Source organism: Crinia signifera, chromosome 1, assembly GCF_055691185.1.
Source record: "Crinia signifera chromosome 1, ASM5569118v1, whole genome shotgun sequence".
Taxonomy (NCBI): Eukaryota; Metazoa; Chordata; class Amphibia; order Anura; family Myobatrachidae; genus Crinia; species Crinia signifera.
This window is the reverse complement of record NC_139217.1, coordinates 377,293,753-377,311,144: the sequence shown is the minus strand read 5'-3', so window position 1 is coordinate 377,311,144 and position 17,392 is coordinate 377,293,753. Positions and strand designations below refer to the sequence as shown.

The following is a 17,392-nucleotide window of genomic DNA, read 5'->3' as shown; positions in this document are numbered from 1 at the left end:
GTTAGTATAAGGTACTTTTACATATAATTTTTAATAATTAACAACTGTATTACAAAATTGTTTTCTTGTGATTGACATTGTTTGCTTTTATTTATTTTACTTGTTTGATGTTTTTAGCTCATATGATATATATTTGAGCTATATGATAGGCTGGTGGGAGATTTTTTTATATTAAATTAGATGTCCTTGAAATGAATTCTTTTATTTTTACTTGTATTTTGCCAGTACTGCGTAACCACAAAATCCCAATTGTGTGTACTATAACCTATATTTGTTGAGCATTGCTGTTATAATGCAATTATCAGTCCCAAACAGTAGCTTTCATCACTGGATATGTTGGGGCATACACGGAGCTTGGGCGGTTCTAAATATACCTCAAAATGCTCAAGCTTCTCCTTCTCAATACCCTAGAAGGGCTTTAAAAGCTTCAGTTTTCCTTAGCACCTGTCCAGAGCTAGGAGTTACTCTATAGTAACGGTTTCCGATAGCAGCCTATTTGTATACTTTCATTTTTCTCTATTGATTTAAACTTTAGCAGAATCCTCCTTCTGAACGGTGCTCATACAACCGCTGTGGGAAGCCTGCAGGGTGTAGTAGAGGTACCGCGGTCAGTAGCTTCAATTGTCTTCATGTTCCCAAAGTAGCATTACTTCCCAGATGTGATCAGTCGCTGCAGGTTGTGAGTGGGCCCTTCATGTCGTAGATATGCATGTCGTAGGTAGCATGGACCCTTGTTTAAATAACTCTTGGGGCTTTCTTTAAAACTACTGAATCTTTGGTGACCTTGGGTATAGAGGAGGCATCGCTGGAGCTTGAAAGTGTTGGTTTGAGAGTATGGCCTAATTGTTCTTTCTTTCAGGCAGGTATATTATTGATCTGTTATAGATGGGTATAATGGGTTGAAATGGGCTGGCTGTCTATGTAGTCGTGTCGGGTTCCAAACCCAGTTATCACTGCATTACTGACTGCTGTGTCCAGAATAAGGAGTGGATGTTTGAAATGCTTAAAAACAGTGTCATTTATATTCTGAATTTTCCTTATCTCTAATTTTGTTTAGAATGTGATTTACATTTTTATGCACAAGGGTCTATTCGTTATCTGAAGGGAGTCAGATCACAACATTTATCATTTTACTATAAACTGACAGTAAATTGGTGCCGCTTCTCATCCCTGCATGGCCTGCGCCAATATCACTACTGCCCATGCAAGCGGGATCTACACTCAATAATAACTCGTACATGTGCAGACACAGGTCTTGGCAATAACGTGGAATACTACACCTCAAAGAGCAGTTCCTACTTACCTTACCATATAAAACCAAAATCTGCTTTACCTGTCTAATGTTTTCATGATTGAAAATGGAAACAAGAGTATCACTAAGAGTGCAGCATTCATAGTGTAATGGATAACCTTAATATGCTACAGAATATGTGTGCGCTATATCAATAACTGGTAATAAAGAAATATAGCTTCAAAATCTAATGACTAGATTTATTTGGAAATTGGTTAATATGGGCAATCGACAGCTGTGGTTAAGCAGTGTCCGTTGTGTTTGAGTCAGTAACAACATTAACACTAATTAAAACCCCTTTTTGATTATCGCTTTCTTTTTCAGGTGCGGTCACGGGCCAAAATTGAAAAAATCAGAGCAAGTTTATTTAACAGCAGTGACTTAATTGGTTTGTCCGGTCTGGATGGTGAGGATGAGCTTATGGAAATGTCCACTGAGGAAATCCTGACAGTCTCCACCGTAAACCAGAGCTTGTTTGATACTCAAGGAATTCCGGGTTTGGGAGATTATTTCACTGATAAATCCATGAAAGGTACATGAAACGGACAATAAATCATGGTCTAGACCAGTGGTAGCCAACTCCAGTCCTCGAGAGCTACCAACAGTTCACTTTTTCCAGACAACCTATTATAAGCCATCATTTTATTTTTCAGGTGATAAATTAGTCCCCGAAGCTCGAGATGTTCTCACAGAGATATTCAAAAGTTGCATTCATGCTGAGCAGATGCTAAGCTTAACGCCTGCCAAGTTCATTAAAGTTTCAGATATTTATCTAAGCAAAGAGCAGATCAATGCACAGACCCCAGGAAACCTGCTACACACCTTCTTCACAAATGTTCGCCCCCCAAAAAAGGTTCTGGAGGATCAGTTGACACAGGTAATAACCCTTTTTGTTATCACATATGCTTGATAGCTGTGATACAAGCAGGAAAACTACATTTTTAAAACCAGCGACTACAATAGTTCGAGGGGTGAATATATAATTTAATATGTAACAAAGTACAATAATCAGCTGCCTAATTTATTCTGCCCAAAGTATTTACCTATCGTTCCACCAGTCCATTTCCCGAGCATTGCTTTAGTCAGATAATGGTCTTCGTGTAATTATCGCTATGCTAACTGACTGCTAATAAAACTGGGAGCTCTGTGATACGTGTTATTCCTCTAGCATCCTGTCTTGGGTACACTGCATGAATTGACTGTGGGTAGAGGGGCCGGCAAGGAGTATAAGCACTAAAAGCTTAACTAAAAACTGCACCCCCTCTAACCCCTTCCACCACCATGAAACCTCAGTGTTTACGTTTAGCGCCTAGGAGTAAAGCACAATTTGTGATAGTCATTTAGGTGTTTCTTTTAATGTGTTTTTGTTCTGTGCACCTCAGTCCTTGCTTGCAGGGAATCGGTACATCTGTCAGACCAGACTTAGGTCTACAGTCATTAGGTCGACCCCGGAAGGTCGACATGGGTCAAGGTTGACATGACTTAAGGTTGACATGACTTAAGGTTGACGTGACTTAAGGTTGACGTGACTTAAGGTTGACGTGACTTAAGGTTGACATGGGACAAGGTCGACATGAGTTTTTCACTGTTTTTTTACCCGAATGTCGACATGGAGACAGTTGGAGTTGAACCGCAGCCCCTCGCATTGTTTGCTTCGCTCGCGATGCTTCGGGCACAGTGCCTCGCTACGCTCGGAACACTATTTTATTCTCCCACCACGCCCTAGTGGATGGTAGGGCATGAAATACCGCCTGTCTGCACGTCGGCTCAAAAAACTGTGAAAAACTCACGTCGACCTAATGAATGTCGACCTTGGCCCATGTCGACCTTCCGGGGTCAACCTAATGACTGTCGACATAAGTGTGGTCTGACAGATGACCGTTTCCTGCTTGCATGGCTCAGATCTCCTGGCAGAGCAATATGTAATTAGTTAGGGAGCAGCTGCGCAGTCTTCCTGCTGCAGAGAGGATCTTCCTCATACGGACACCAGCCTGCTGGAGCTACTTGAGCTTTATTGTTTGCAGCCACAGCCTACTGCTTGGGTAGTGCTGAGCTGTAGCTTACACGCACACACAGTTTTCCCAGCAGATGGTGTTTGCAGGATTCCGTGACCCTAAGATCAGCAGAGTGCGTGCTGGAAGCAACACAGGGAGACCGAAAAGCTCTGTGGAGTTTAGGTGCCATTTCTCCCAACACTGCACAGCGCTTAGCTCCTCCCAATCCCTTCACAGCCAGCACCTAGGAATTTCTTTGCTCACTGGACGACCACAACCGCCCCTCAGACTTACCTAGCTCTCCTCAGTTAAGATGGTTTCCTTTTTGTTACAGGGTCATAGGACTCAATCTGTCGGGGCTTCATGAGTAGTCCACTAGGGCTCCTCTGTGAAACAGCTGTGCATTGCGGCTACCTGGTACTTTACCAAGTTTTACCGGGATTCATACCTTCAGACATGTAATGCTTGACTTGGTTGTACGTTTTTACGTGTGGTTTTGCTGGACACCACCAACAATTGCACCCGCTCACACACACCCTCCCCCACTTAGCTTTCCTCATAAAGTTCTGCTGTACATACAAGGAGGGCCCCCAGATTAGAGGTCAGAAGAAACTGTATTTCATTGTAAGAACTTTTCCTGTATTCCATCTGCGGTACTGTGAGCCCTCGCTGTCTTGTTGGTTGTTCTACATTCTGGTCTTTCTAGGTCAGTGATGGCTAACTTTGACACTCCAGCTGTTGTTGAACTACACATCCCAGCATGCCCTGCTACAGTTTTACTTTTTGCAATGCTAAAACTGATGCAGGGCATGCTGTGATGTGTAGTTCAACAACAGCTTTCAAGGTTATCCATCACTGTTCTAGGTTCTGATTTTCTGGTTGGTTGTTTCTTCCCTGTGCAACAAGATTGCAACAATGAGGTATCATGGTGGTAAAATGGGTTAGTTAGGTGGAGTTTTCAGTTAAACTTTTACTGACTATACTCCTGGTCGGCCCCCTGCCCCCACAGTCAATTCACTTAGTGTCCCCTAGGTGGACTAACAGGCAGAATTTTTAGGCTGAGTCCCTTAATAGATATCCCTTGTAGTAGACATTCCCTAAAGATATTAGCATCTCTAAATATTCTGACGTGTGCTGACTATGTCTCATTCCTCTCTGAAGATTCTGAGGAAATACGGCATCCCTAAACCAAAATTTGACAAAAGCAAATACAGTAAATCTGGAAAGGAGCAGCACCCAGTAAAAGTTGTGAGCACAAAGCGGCCAGTGGGAAAACCTTCCGCTAAAGATAAAGCTGTTTTGAACAGTGTACGGTGAGTATACTCTTACATATTAAATGAAGTCTTTGTAATATTATGGTATAGCCTATAGTCTTTTAATAGACATTTTGAAAACTGTTCAGATTATTACACTTTATAAAATGTCTTCCTTTGTAAACACGTAAGGTGCATACACACTGTACAATTTTTTTGACCAATTTAGTTGAAAGACATTTCCATTGAACCCAGTGTCCTGGATGAAAGATGTTGACAAAAGATATTGACAACAAACAAACGACGAATGATGATGCGCATACCCTCCAGTTGTTTATCAAGATTGTTCGTCAACTGTGCATGCAGCTCAATTTGAATATCTTTCAAAAATAGCCTATAAACTGTAGCTAGATTTTTTGTCTGTCGTCAATATCTTTCGTCCATCTTTCGACACTGGGTTCAATGGAAATGTCTTTCAACCAAATTGGTCAAAAAAATTGTACATTGTGTATGCACCCTAATCCATTTTACACAATATTTCCAAATGCTTTGTCTTAACTCACACCTGCTCATGGTTTTACTATGAAGAGACAATAGGTTTCTCTGTAAAGAAGTTTGTTAAACGGTTTGTTTTACAAAATGTCGACATTAAGACAGTTGACAAGGCGTTATTACTGCATTTAAGTTTTAACTTAGCCGAACACTAACATGGACTGTTGACATGTCATTGTCATTCTGAATGACAACCTTTTTACTACATACCATTTAAATGATCATCCTCTTTTATGTCCGTAATTTTCTGGAAATACGTTCCATTTACAGAACTGCTTTAAGTGAGAAGAAACCAATTGTGAAACCAAAATCCCCGGACAAGAGCCGACCAGATGAGAAGGACCGTGACAAATCTCCTACTAAGAAGCAAGAAAGTATGTCACATAATTGTTATATTTTTATTTTCAGCCACTTCTTTCAGTACTTTGTAATAATTTGTAATCTGTTCTGTCTGCATTATATCTTTCAGTTGCTGAGGAAAAGTATCTGACATTAGAAGGGTTCCATAAGTTTGTGGTTGATAAATCTAAACAGGACATCCGGAGCATCTGGAGATCCATACTAGCTTGTGGATACGACCTCCACTATGAAAGGTATTAATATGTTCCTCACAAACGTTTCCATCTGTCTAAATTAAATTAATGAGATCAACAGTATTAATCCATTTAGGCCCTTATTCTGGTTGGTGCGGATATTCCCGCATTCTTACGGAGCGGTCCGCACGCCACGGTGTTCTGCCGCGTGCGGCCATCGTCCGTAGAAACGCCCACGGGTCCTCCGCATTCGGACGGACTCACTCTTTAAGAACAGGGCGTGTCTACGGACGACATACAAACCATGCGTGTGCGGGAGAAACACTCCGATTCTGCACGGTATTACAGAGTATTACAGAGTATGCTCGGGAATACCGCATCCGAACGGGAGCCAAGCGGTGCTACCGCACGTAAGCGGAGTATTTACGCCAAACAACCCACTATTATGTATCTTCTGCAATACATCACATGACCCACTTATTCAATTACCTATCCTCATAAAAAACTTCTTATTTGGAATTGGAATCAATTAGATGCCAATATATCCTTACAAGCATGCCTAACACATGCATTGCACACATTAACCCTTACAGCAATTGAAGTGCAATGGTTTCAATTAAAGCACTGACAAGCGTCCTATTAGTGAGTAATGAGTAAAGGAGTCGATTCTATTGGGTTCAGGTGTTAATGCTTGTAGTCATTAGGCGTACGTTCGCCTACCGCATGAACGAGTGGTGTCCGCAAAGCAATAGTACACTTGTGGACACCGCACATTTCTTCCCTTTTTGATCGCGTGCATTCGGAGTGGTATCCGAATGTACGCCCCCCAACATAAGTGTACTCCCCCGTGTCCGCCCATGTTTCCGCCCCGTTTTGCCCACTTTGAAACTACGCCCATGTGTCATTCCGCATGACGCCCATAATACGCCCATATTTCCCGACTGATTGCGGGGAACAGTTTTGGACGGGATTTGGCCGAACAGGTACAGAGTCAAGGCGTGGCACATGCGCGTTGCGTTCTCCACGCATGCGCAGACGCCGTAAAGACGCGATCCGAAAGTATGCGGTAAAGTACGCGTCAATCAGAATAAGGGCCTTAGTCTTCTCTATGTTTGCAGCAAACCTGTTTCCTGTTACGACACTCTCTCTCTCCCTCTCCAGGTGCGCCTGCATTGATACGCGACATGCTCAGAAATACAGTAGAAAATGGAATCTTGAAATGGATGTGGCTTTGGTTCAATACATCAACCGGTTGTGCCGTCACCTTGCAATAACACCAGCCCGGCTACATCCTCATGAAGTCTACTTGGATGCTTCTGACACTGCTGACCCCAGGGTGTCATGTCTGCTGAGTACGTGACTGGCTCATTTTTATTGACTGTTTAAAAAGCAATGAAAGGTTCAGGTCAACGCTGTCTTGCACTGATTGATAGTCCATGACTATAGTACACAGACTGCTAGATATAATTCCAAATACGTTCATGTTTGGCGTTTTTTAAGTCATTTGAGCATATAACGTGAATTGTTAATTTCTTGTATTGTTTAGATGTTCCTATAGAAAGTCTTCGACTCCGGTTTGCCCTTCTTCAGTCACTGAATACCACTTTGGAGACATTTTTCCTACCACTTGTGGAGTTGCGGCAAACAGACATGTACATGCACAGTATTCCAGCGTTACTACAACAAGCTAAAGGTACGCACGCATTTCAGCATTCCCCTATATAAAATAACTTGCATGTCTACAGACTGCTTGGCATTTGTAATTTCTATGGGACAGATTATTGCTCAGAGCCCCAGCTTCACAGTGGCCACAGAACAAGACGTACAGCAGCTCCTATCAAAGACCCATGTTTTCTTATTATGTGTATAGTATTTGTTTTGAGTCTTTTTTATGTTTGTTTTTTTATAGTATAGCAGTTCGGTATTTTATTCTGTTTTCCACTGAGGCTTCATTACCCCGTCTATTGGGACATCAAACTCCTATTCTGCCTTAAATCCCTTTAGTCCTGCTATATGTATTTTAATAAAGTGGTTTGGCCAATTCCAAAACAAAATCATGTTACTATAATAAATTCTATATGTCTGTAGTGATCATACATAGTTAGCACAAAGTAACTGTTATCTTATTCTCTCCTGAAACTAGGACTCATCTTCTATGATACCAAAGTAACTGTGATGAATCGCGTATTAAATGCAACTGTGCAGAGGACGGCTGATCATGCGGCACCAGAGATCAGCCTTGACCCCCTGGAAATTGTGGGAGGTAAATTGCATTTCAGCAGCTATTATGCACACGTTGTGTTAGCGCACAATATATTAGGAGCCAGCTGTTGCACTGTATTCCCTTTTTTGTGCCATTATGGTTTTCTCCACAGTAGTGGGTCATAGAAATATATGACGGCACAAAAGAACTACTTAGCCCCTCTATACCATTTGATAACCTCAACCCTATTTGTTCATTATTATTTATTATTACCAGTTATTTATATAGCACACACATATTCGGCAGCGCTTTACTTAGCCACCTCAGTCCCTGCACCAGTGAGGCTTGCAGTCTCTATTCCCTACGACATGTACAGGCACACATTTATTATAAGGATAATATTTGTTGGGAACCAATTAACCTAACAGTATATTTTGGGACTGCGGGAAGAGACCGGAGTATCCGGAGGAAACGCAAGTACGGGGAGAATATACAAACTCCACACAGTTAGGGCCATGGTGGGGATCAAACCCATGACCTCAGTGCTGTGAGGCGGTAATGCTAACCATTACACCGTCCGGACTGCCCCAAATTCATTATTTGTAGGGATATTCTTGTGTCTATCCCAAGAATGTTTATATTTCTCTACTGTCGATGGCTGGCTATTCCACCTATTCACTACCCTTTCTGTAAAGTAAATGTTAGGCTTCTATTTCATCTCTATGGCACAGAGCAATTGAGAATGAATTCCCATTCTGTAAGATTTTACTTTGATATATAAGAGCTTGCATTTTTTACAGTCTGCAGCGTTTATATTCGTTACCTAAACAGCCGGCCCCATGACCAATATTTTTACCCAATCGTGAACGGAGGCATCTCCCACCTTGCTGAGCAGTACCATTTTAGAACGTTTGTACTACATTTGCTTAGTCACAATAATAGTTTGATCTCAAACACTAAAGCCCCATACACATTACCCGACAGCGGCCGATACAGTTAATCCCCTAGTGCATGACCCTCCCGTCCTGTAGAATAACTAATTTGGAGTTTCTTTCAATTCGGAGAATGTCAACATGTTACCTGACGACATAATGGTCAACCTTTTGGTATTAACATTGAATGTCTACATTTTAAATGTCCTAATGACTTCATCCCAACTTTACTAGTTTATAGGCTGTCTTGGCAGCGGATTACCACCATTTCATGTCTCCTATATTTATGACCCTAAAGACTAATATTATGTTGGTAATAAACAAGGTTGGCCATCGACAACTTTGATGAGGAGGAAGGTGCTTTTTTTCTTATGGAAAATGACATTCAGTTCAGTAGCTACTACCAGTGTCTAATAAGTAGCAGATGGACAATGAACAATAATGCCACATACACCAATAGTGATGGCACAAATTCTCCCAGGAAATTGGGAGTCAGTAGAAAAACCAAATTTAAGAAGAAAACAATGAAAAGGGTTTATACCCAGTTCATACTGATCTGGTACAATCCTGACTTGTGAGAACTGCAAGCTGCACATGGATGTATAGTTCTGATAGCCGTATCAATTAAAGACTGTCCTCTTCTTTTATTCATTGTATCTTCTGTTAAAGAATTGCCCCTTGTAGTATATATACTTTTCTGTTTTGATGCTCCTCTAAAATGCAATGTGTTTGTATCTGAAGGCGAAATTCGGGCCTCTGAGAACTCCTACTTCTGCCAAGCAGCTCGCCAACTGGCATGTGTGCCATCCTCCCAGCTGTGCGTCAAGCTAGCAAGCGGAGGCGATCCTACTTATGCATTCAATATTCGCTTTACTGGAGAAGAAGTGCACGGAACTAGTGAGTGATGCAGCAGCTTTGTCATAGGCTCCTCACAGATAGTCCCTTAGGCTTCACTACTAAGCAGCATGTAATACTCAAGGTGCATATATTGTAACTGAACCTGCATTGTAGAAGCACAAAGGGTATTTCACTCTCCTAAACCCGCAAAAATACGATTACTTAAAGCAATTATTAAAATGTTTCCTTCAGAATTGAACCATCATAGTATTATATAGAATGGTTCAAGAGCTGCCCCTCCTTTTTGCCTCTGCTGGAGACTACAGGACTCTATGGATTGCATCATGTACAGCAGGTGATTCATTATTCACCAGAGTTTGTGCTGATTTCTAATTGTACACACAACCAATGCAGTACATATTGTCAGAAAGCAGTGTTTCGCCTGTTCTATTTACCTGTGATTACATAGATTAAGTATATCTACTGCTATCATTTTCTGTTCTTTAGGTGGCTCTTTCAGACATTTCCTCTGGCAAGTGTGTAAAGAACTCCAGAGCTCCTCCCTGTCCCTCCTGTTGCTATGCCCCAGCTCTGCGGTCAATAAAAATAAGGTAAGCTACAACGCCTTTATACTAGTCATCATCCACGTGGCTGTAATGCAGGGCAGCAGGACACAGGTATTGTAGGTAGATTAAGGCAAGAACTTCACTACCTAAATGAGAAAAGAAGATAGAAAAAATAGCAATAATAGTAATTGAATGAAGCAGGTATTGACCTTCTTGATACAACTACCGTTTATATGAAAGAATAACCCCAAAATGCAGCACATTGGTGGGGTCCAATCCATGAAAGCCACTGCTTTATACCAGCCACTGATGTATAAGAGGGCTAATAGCAATCACAAGGATGACATGGTTACAATTCGAGGCTTAGCAGAACTTGGATACTTTTCAGTGTGTCCTATGTCTATGCTTCTTTTTCTTTCACAGGGGAAGTTCCTCCTGACCCCCAGCCCTATCACCTATTCTGAGGAGCAGCTACTGCATTTCTTTGGTCAGCTCCTTGGTATAGCTATCCGAGCAGACGTGCCCCTTCCTCTGGATCTTCTGCCTTGTTTTTGGAAGATGCTTGTGGGAGAGGCGCTGGATCCCGAAACTGATCTTTATGAGGCAGATGTTCTAACCCACAACTACATCAAGAAGTTTGAAAATGTAAATATTTCCATTGTTTAACAGCAGTACTTTCACTTTATCACAAGTATATATAATATCCTTGTCAATTAACCAGTCTAGCTTTACTTTTGCCCTTTCCTTCTTTCGTTTCCTTCATCACCTTCCTTTTCTCTCCAAGTGGACTTCAAATCTTATTTTGGCTTTATTATTCATATTTGTTTAGACAAATATTTGTAGAAAACTGCCACAGTTGGTTATTCACAGGAATTGTACTAATTAAGTTAGAAAGTATGGTTTCATTTACACCCTAAAGCCACTGGTACATTCCAGCTTCACGGCATCTGATTTTTCTGACTAATGTTCTAGATAAATGACGAGGCTGATCTGGAAACGCTCTGTGCTGAAATAGCATCACAACATCTACCGACTGAAAGCCCAGACTCGCCCAACAAACCAAGCTTGAAGTTTACATATGTAACTATGATTGGGGAAGAGGTGGAACTTTGTGCAAAAGGGAGACACATCCCTGTTGTGTAAGTATATATGGAATATGAGCTTTATTAATGAGAGCTAATGGCAGAGAAAGCAGACACTATTGAGCGACGTCGTTGTATCGGCATTAGGTTTCTGAGGAATAAATGTATTAAAGCTCATGAAGGATGGAGGAATTTGCCCATTGGAGCCAATCAGGTGTTACAGATCTTTCCAGGTCCAAACTTAGCTTTACATTAGAGAGGAGAATACAGAATCTGAGGCTTGTCACCAGTATATCCCACCTAGTCCGGTTGGAAAAGGCGAGGGAGTAAAGGGAAGAAGCGATTAGCAGGAAGTTTGGCATAGATTTTTATATATCCGAATGAAGACATGTAATGGGTTGGAAAGTCTGGCAGGTAGAAGTGTCCTTCTATGGTTTGGGCAGAATAACAATTTTAGCTTCCAACATCTCACGAGATGATTCCAAACAGTGAATTAAATGCTCTCTTAAAAAAGAGTGGCCCTGCATTGGAATTCCACTTTGGCTAAACCTAAACACAGTTCCAGTTCAAATTGTTGGTAGCGATAATGACTGTAGACATGGGGGTCTGTCTGAATGGTTACGTCTTCTTCAGTGCCCTTGAAGGCACACCAGGACATGGAGCCTCCAGAGAAGAGTTAGTGGCTTTGTAGGAGATGAGAACATCTGTCAGAGGGGTTTTAAAGGAAACCTCCTCCCAAAACCACGTGACAGAGGGGCCTGCTTTCCAGATTGTTATGCCAGATAGGTATTTCTCAATTCCCATTTAACCCTTTGAGAAATATGCAAACTATATACCTGCTAAAAATGCCAGGGTCTCTCACATTAGTTATATATAAATATAATATAAATTCAAATAAAAATGTTGTGTAAAAAAGATTACATTTCCTATATAAGGTAACAATACAGGTGTTTCTGATGAATAAAAATGCTTGCTTGGCAATTTTCACCCAAGTTCTATCTGCATCGATATGAAGCTATATGATATGATCCTGAACATTTTCAGCGCTGCCTACTACATGACTAGACCCCATAAAGACATTACAGAAAGTACTACAAAGCATCTCTGTAGTATATGTGTATGCATGGAAAGACACATGCCTAAATATTGTGTTTATATTTTACCTTTTAGCTGGGAAAACAAGGACATATATGCAGGAGGAATCCGAAACCTCCGCATGCGGGAACTGAAGAACCAAGACTGTATGAATGCAGTACGGGCTGGCCTGGGTTCCATCATCCCCCTGCAGCTTCTAACCAATCTGACAGCCCTTGAGATGGAGCTTAGGACCTGTGGGCTGCCATTTATCAATCTGGAGTTTTTAAAGGTACAGTCACCAAACTGTTGATTGATTTTGGATATCCATGCCCGCTATTGGATGTTCACGTTTGTGAATTTTACTCAATAATGCTGCTTTAAATATGCTCTTATCTTTTTCTAGGCTCACACAATGTATCAGGTGGGTCTCATGGAGACTGATCAGCACATAGAGTATTTCTGGTGTGCTTTGGAGATGTTTACTCAGGAAGAACTTTGTAAGTTCATCAAATTTGCCTGCAATCAGGAGCGAATTCCATTCACATGTCCATGTAAAGATGGGGGACCAGATACTGCACATGTTCCTCCATATCCCATGAAAATAGCACCACCTGATGGAGCAACAGGTAAAGTGAATAGGGTGTATGAATCATTCCCTTCTATACTATTGTTGCCCTGGAAAAATGGTTTTGTGGTGTGTAATTAGTGGTATACCTTATATAGAGATGCTGTGCTTCCAATTAGCCCTACACATTGAGAGATTTGTGCCAGAGATTCTAAGCAGCTTCAGCGGGGCTTCTTCTTGGCGGCGTGCTCCGGCATCCTCAGTGACAGTTGCTCAGATGGTCCTGCTCATCCCCGCGCCACACATGCTGGAGATGAGCAGGAGCATCTCAATGACTGTCCCTGAATTTATCGATGGGACCGTTCTGAATCTTGTGCAGATTGAGAACGGCAGGGGCGTGCATGTAAATCGCTGTGTGGGCTACACAAACAGCGATTTACATGCGTTTTCAGGTCTTTCCGCATGTGCGGCCCATAAGATTTTCTTCTGGTACATAATTTCATAACCTGTTTATAATGGGAGAATTAATTATTCCCACCCAACACTGTGTGCCCCAGGCTAGGTTTGCTGTAATATAAATGTAATCAGAGACACAAAAGAATTGTGCAGGTTCTGGGGCATGCTGATTTTAAGTCTACATTTCACCTGATTTAAATCCACTACACAACTTGTATAATATAGGTGTATCATTTATAATATGATACTACAGCAACCCTAGCCCAGACCATGTTGTTTTTTTATTTATTTTTTGAGTATTCACACCTATTTAAGTGCAGAGTATCTTGTCATGTGCATTTTTTGGATTATCCACTCCTATATAAATCCCAGAAAGGTAAGAGCCACCTTTGGTGCATTTTTTTTATCCCTATATTAATTCTGGGAAGTTAGTCTCCTTGTCCTGTACGTTTTTTTGAATATAATGTGTGTGTGTGTATATATATATATATATATATATATATATATATATATATATATATATATATATATATATATATATATATATATATATATATATATACACTAATATATATAACGCAACAATGGCTTCGTGAGATTATACCAGAACAATATCACCTGTGACTTTACAGATGAATATTCCAAGCATGCCCTGCCGCAATTTTGCTATTAGGGGATTCTAAAACAGTGGTAATGCATGCTGGGATGTGTAGTTTCACAGCAGCCAGAGAGCCACAGATAGATGTCAGTAGAGGGAGGCCAATCTCGGGAACGCCAGGATCTGGGATTTTGGCCTAAAATAGGCAGGATTCAAATCCCAGATTGAAGCTCTCAATTCCGGGAGTGGTGCGGCCACGCAAAATTTACTTTTTATTTTTTTAAAAGCCGGGCAGCGCTGAGCACCTTATATGGCTCAGATGTTGCCTGGCTGCTAGTACTGACCCACGGCGGTGTGGCTGTGCACAGCGTGACGTCAAGGGTCACGCTGCGCAGCCCAACTGCCGGCATGCCACTTACTGTAAGCCCACTCTGTCTCTGCCGAACCCGGTCCCCAGCCACCAGCTCCATGTGCCGCTCCCAGACACCCACTCACTGTGAAGACAGGAGATGGTCCTGCTGCTGCTGCCTGTCACCAATGCTGTGAAAGTGACATTGCAGGGCAGGGGGTATGAGGATTTTTCAATCCTGAATCCCGGTATTGAAAAAATGCCCCAGGATTGGCATCCCTAGCTTTCAGTGGTCGCACTAATAACAGTTTGCTTCTGATAGTTACTGTAATTTGGCTAAATATGGGAAATACTTTCTTGTAGGTTCCCCCGACTCCAGATACATCCGTGTGGAAACCTGCATGTTCATGATAAAGCTCCCACAGTACTCTTCCCTTGAGATAATGCTTGAGAAACTGAAGCACGCCATCCATTATCGGGAAGACCCACTCAGTGGTTGACCCTAATCTGACCAGCAGAGGAGAAGTTGGAAGAATGGAGGACACAGTCCATTTGGGACTTACAATTGCTCACAAGCAAGAACTGCCGCTTGCCCCATGGACAGAACACCAAGGAAACGAGATTACTCAACTTTTTTTTCCTTTCTGCCCAAACTCGCACAATTACCTCTTGTATTTGTGAAGTCTCTGGTGGGGTTTTTGCCTTGTTGTGAATTGTTTTGTAGAATACTTTTAGTACGGATTGATGTGGGCAGAATACTTGATTTCCCCCCAAATGCTAAGGCGTAGAGTCTTAAAAACACTTAGCATTTGGGGAAAAACTCTTCAGAGAAACCATATCCAGTTATTTTATACCGTGACTGGAGGAACAGGAGATAATGAGAAATAACAGGCTTTCTGTAAATAAGATGAGACACCGTATTATTATTTAATGCTAAATTATTTCCAGAGTACAGGAATGTATTGCACTGGATATAGAGCTGTGAAGAAAAAAAAAAAGGTTTTTTTTTATTTTAGTTATTTTGCAAAGTAATATTTAAGTTATAATAGTTCTAATAAGCACTGGATTCTGCTGGCTGTACATAGTCTAATGTTGTGGGAAATATTCATTTTACTATTCCTTGGACATTTTGTTTTTTTTTCCCTCAGTATTTAGAAGTATATAGAAACATGAGCTGCACAGGGATATTTTTTTTATTAAGAAGTATTTTTATTTAAAAAGTTGTTCTTATTTGAAGTATATTACTCAGCTCAGCTTCTAAGATGGATGGGGTCCAAGTTGGGAGGGAGCATACTTCAGAGAAGCTGAATCTGTGGCCTTATGGTGCTGAGAATGGGAAGGCACCTGGCACGTAGTTATACAATGCACTGTATCTGTTAAGTATCGGTTTATATGCAACGCGCGATGTAATGGCAGAAGCATGTGGTATATGAGTGGATCCGTGTGGGAGCTGAGAGACTAATGTGCACAAGAGGACTTGAATAACATCAGTATAAATGTCTTTGATAATACCAGCTCATGTCACCAGATGAAATTTCATAGAGGACAAGGAAATCGGTGCATTTTGATTTTACTCAGTAGACCGAATATGTTTTGGTCTCACAAGTCATTATGCAGAGAACCTGGAGTCATTATAATGACCAATGTACAGTAAACGAAGTCTAATTAAACGTGCTACAGCCACATGTTACAGTCCCAGTGATAGGCTGAATAGAGCGCTGTATGCAAGGGGGAAGGTGGTTCAGCACCAGGTAAAATGTGTTACCAATAAGAGGTAAATTGAAGCCTGGGCATTTGGCAGAATAGTGTAACATAAACCATATATAACGTGTTCCTTTTATTGCCCAGCCATTATTTGGGTAATAAGGCACCATAATATAAGTAGATATTGGAGCAGACACACGCTTGCAACCTTAACTCACTATTAGAACATTGACCTAAAGGGAAAATTGCACAAGCTGAGTGGGGTGATGCCGTACTCCGAGATAATCGCACCTCAGACTTAACCCAATGGAGCTTTCAAACTTACGATCAGGTTACGTCATTTGTCCGTCTGCTGATATTAATTCAGTATACATTAGTTTAAGCAGGTTATGTTTGTATTATTTATTACAGTCACCAACATTACAAGATCCCCCACCAGAAAAAAAGCTTCTTCTATTTGCCGAGGGTCCTGGTCATCAGACTAGAAAGGGTAAATGTGCTGCTACAGTGAGTTCAAACCGCTCCTTTCTCCCCCACTGCAGCCTCCAATAAACCCCCAGGTTTTGCCAGGTGAAAGGTTTTTATGGCGCCGCAGGAGGATGATTCACTTGAAATAGAAACACTTTTGAGCATGGGTTTAAGTGCAACATATCTACTTTATGAGCCCTAAAAGTGTGCTGTACAGTTGATGTATATTTATTATTGCAGTTATCTATGGTTGCATATAACAAATCCTTTAACTCAATGCCATTTCCCTTGTCTGTATTGGTATTAAAGACACTGCTGTGTACATGAAGCATAATAAATAAGGAAAAGTGTCGTAAGAATAAACATTTGATTTTGAATGTTCTTAGTTTATTTTGTTAATACATACAGTATAGTGTACTACATACACTGCGGTCAAGAAAAATATCTACAGCAAGAGCCAGATGAAGACATTTTGTGTAAAAAAAAAAAAAATTTAACATTATTCAATGTTATGCAGTTCCGCGTTGCCGTCCTGAATTGTGCACCTGATATACAGTATCTAGTTCCCAGTCTGTATTGTACACCTAATAGGCAGTTCCTAGTTCCCAACGTGTACTGTAGACCTCTAATATGCAGTACCTACAGTAGTTAACTCCTGTACTGTTTGTGTGGGTAAACACTTTGCGCTGCTAGTGGGTAATTTATTGTGTGAACTGCGCTGAATGAAATGAGTACTGGACACACTTAAAGTTAATTATACTTTATATATAAGAAAAAAAAAAAACATACATGACATAATATGAATCAGTTATTGCATAAAATAAGTTAAAATATTAGGCAAGCAAGGTGGTGTTAGTGTAGCAATCAAGATTAGTGGCGATTTCCGGGTTAATTAGGATAGGTTAGTCAGGGGTTAACTCCTGTAGCTGGTG

General features: G+C 41.1%; 1 protein-coding gene across 6 annotated transcripts in view; it reads left to right on the top strand.

Moving 5' to 3' along the window:
* Positions 1-16,837, top strand: part of HECTD4 (HECT domain E3 ubiquitin protein ligase 4) — a 203,551-nt gene extending 186,714 nt beyond the window's left edge. For all 6 annotated transcript variants that reach the window (XM_083151437.1, XM_083151436.1, XM_083151433.1 and 3 more), the window contains exons 62-76: positions 1,616-1,823; positions 1,945-2,168; positions 4,447-4,598; positions 5,361-5,464; positions 5,560-5,683; positions 6,785-6,975; positions 7,170-7,316; positions 7,767-7,886; positions 9,500-9,655; positions 10,103-10,206; positions 10,585-10,806; positions 11,134-11,300; positions 12,414-12,609; positions 12,724-12,946; positions 14,652-16,837. In XM_083151437.1, the coding sequence (XP_083007563.1) occupies positions 1,616-1,823; positions 1,945-2,168; positions 4,447-4,598; positions 5,361-5,464; positions 5,560-5,683; positions 6,785-6,975; positions 7,170-7,316; positions 7,767-7,886; positions 9,500-9,655; positions 10,103-10,206; positions 10,585-10,806; positions 11,134-11,300; positions 12,414-12,609; positions 12,724-12,946; positions 14,652-14,788 (2,475 nt within the window). In that variant the 3' untranslated portion in view covers positions 14,789-16,837. The remainder of the gene's footprint in view (positions 1-1,615; positions 1,824-1,944; positions 2,169-4,446; positions 4,599-5,360; positions 5,465-5,559; positions 5,684-6,784; positions 6,976-7,169; positions 7,317-7,766; positions 7,887-9,499; positions 9,656-10,102; positions 10,207-10,584; positions 10,807-11,133; positions 11,301-12,413; positions 12,610-12,723; positions 12,947-14,651) is intronic.
* Positions 16,838-17,392: the final 555 nt, after the last annotated feature.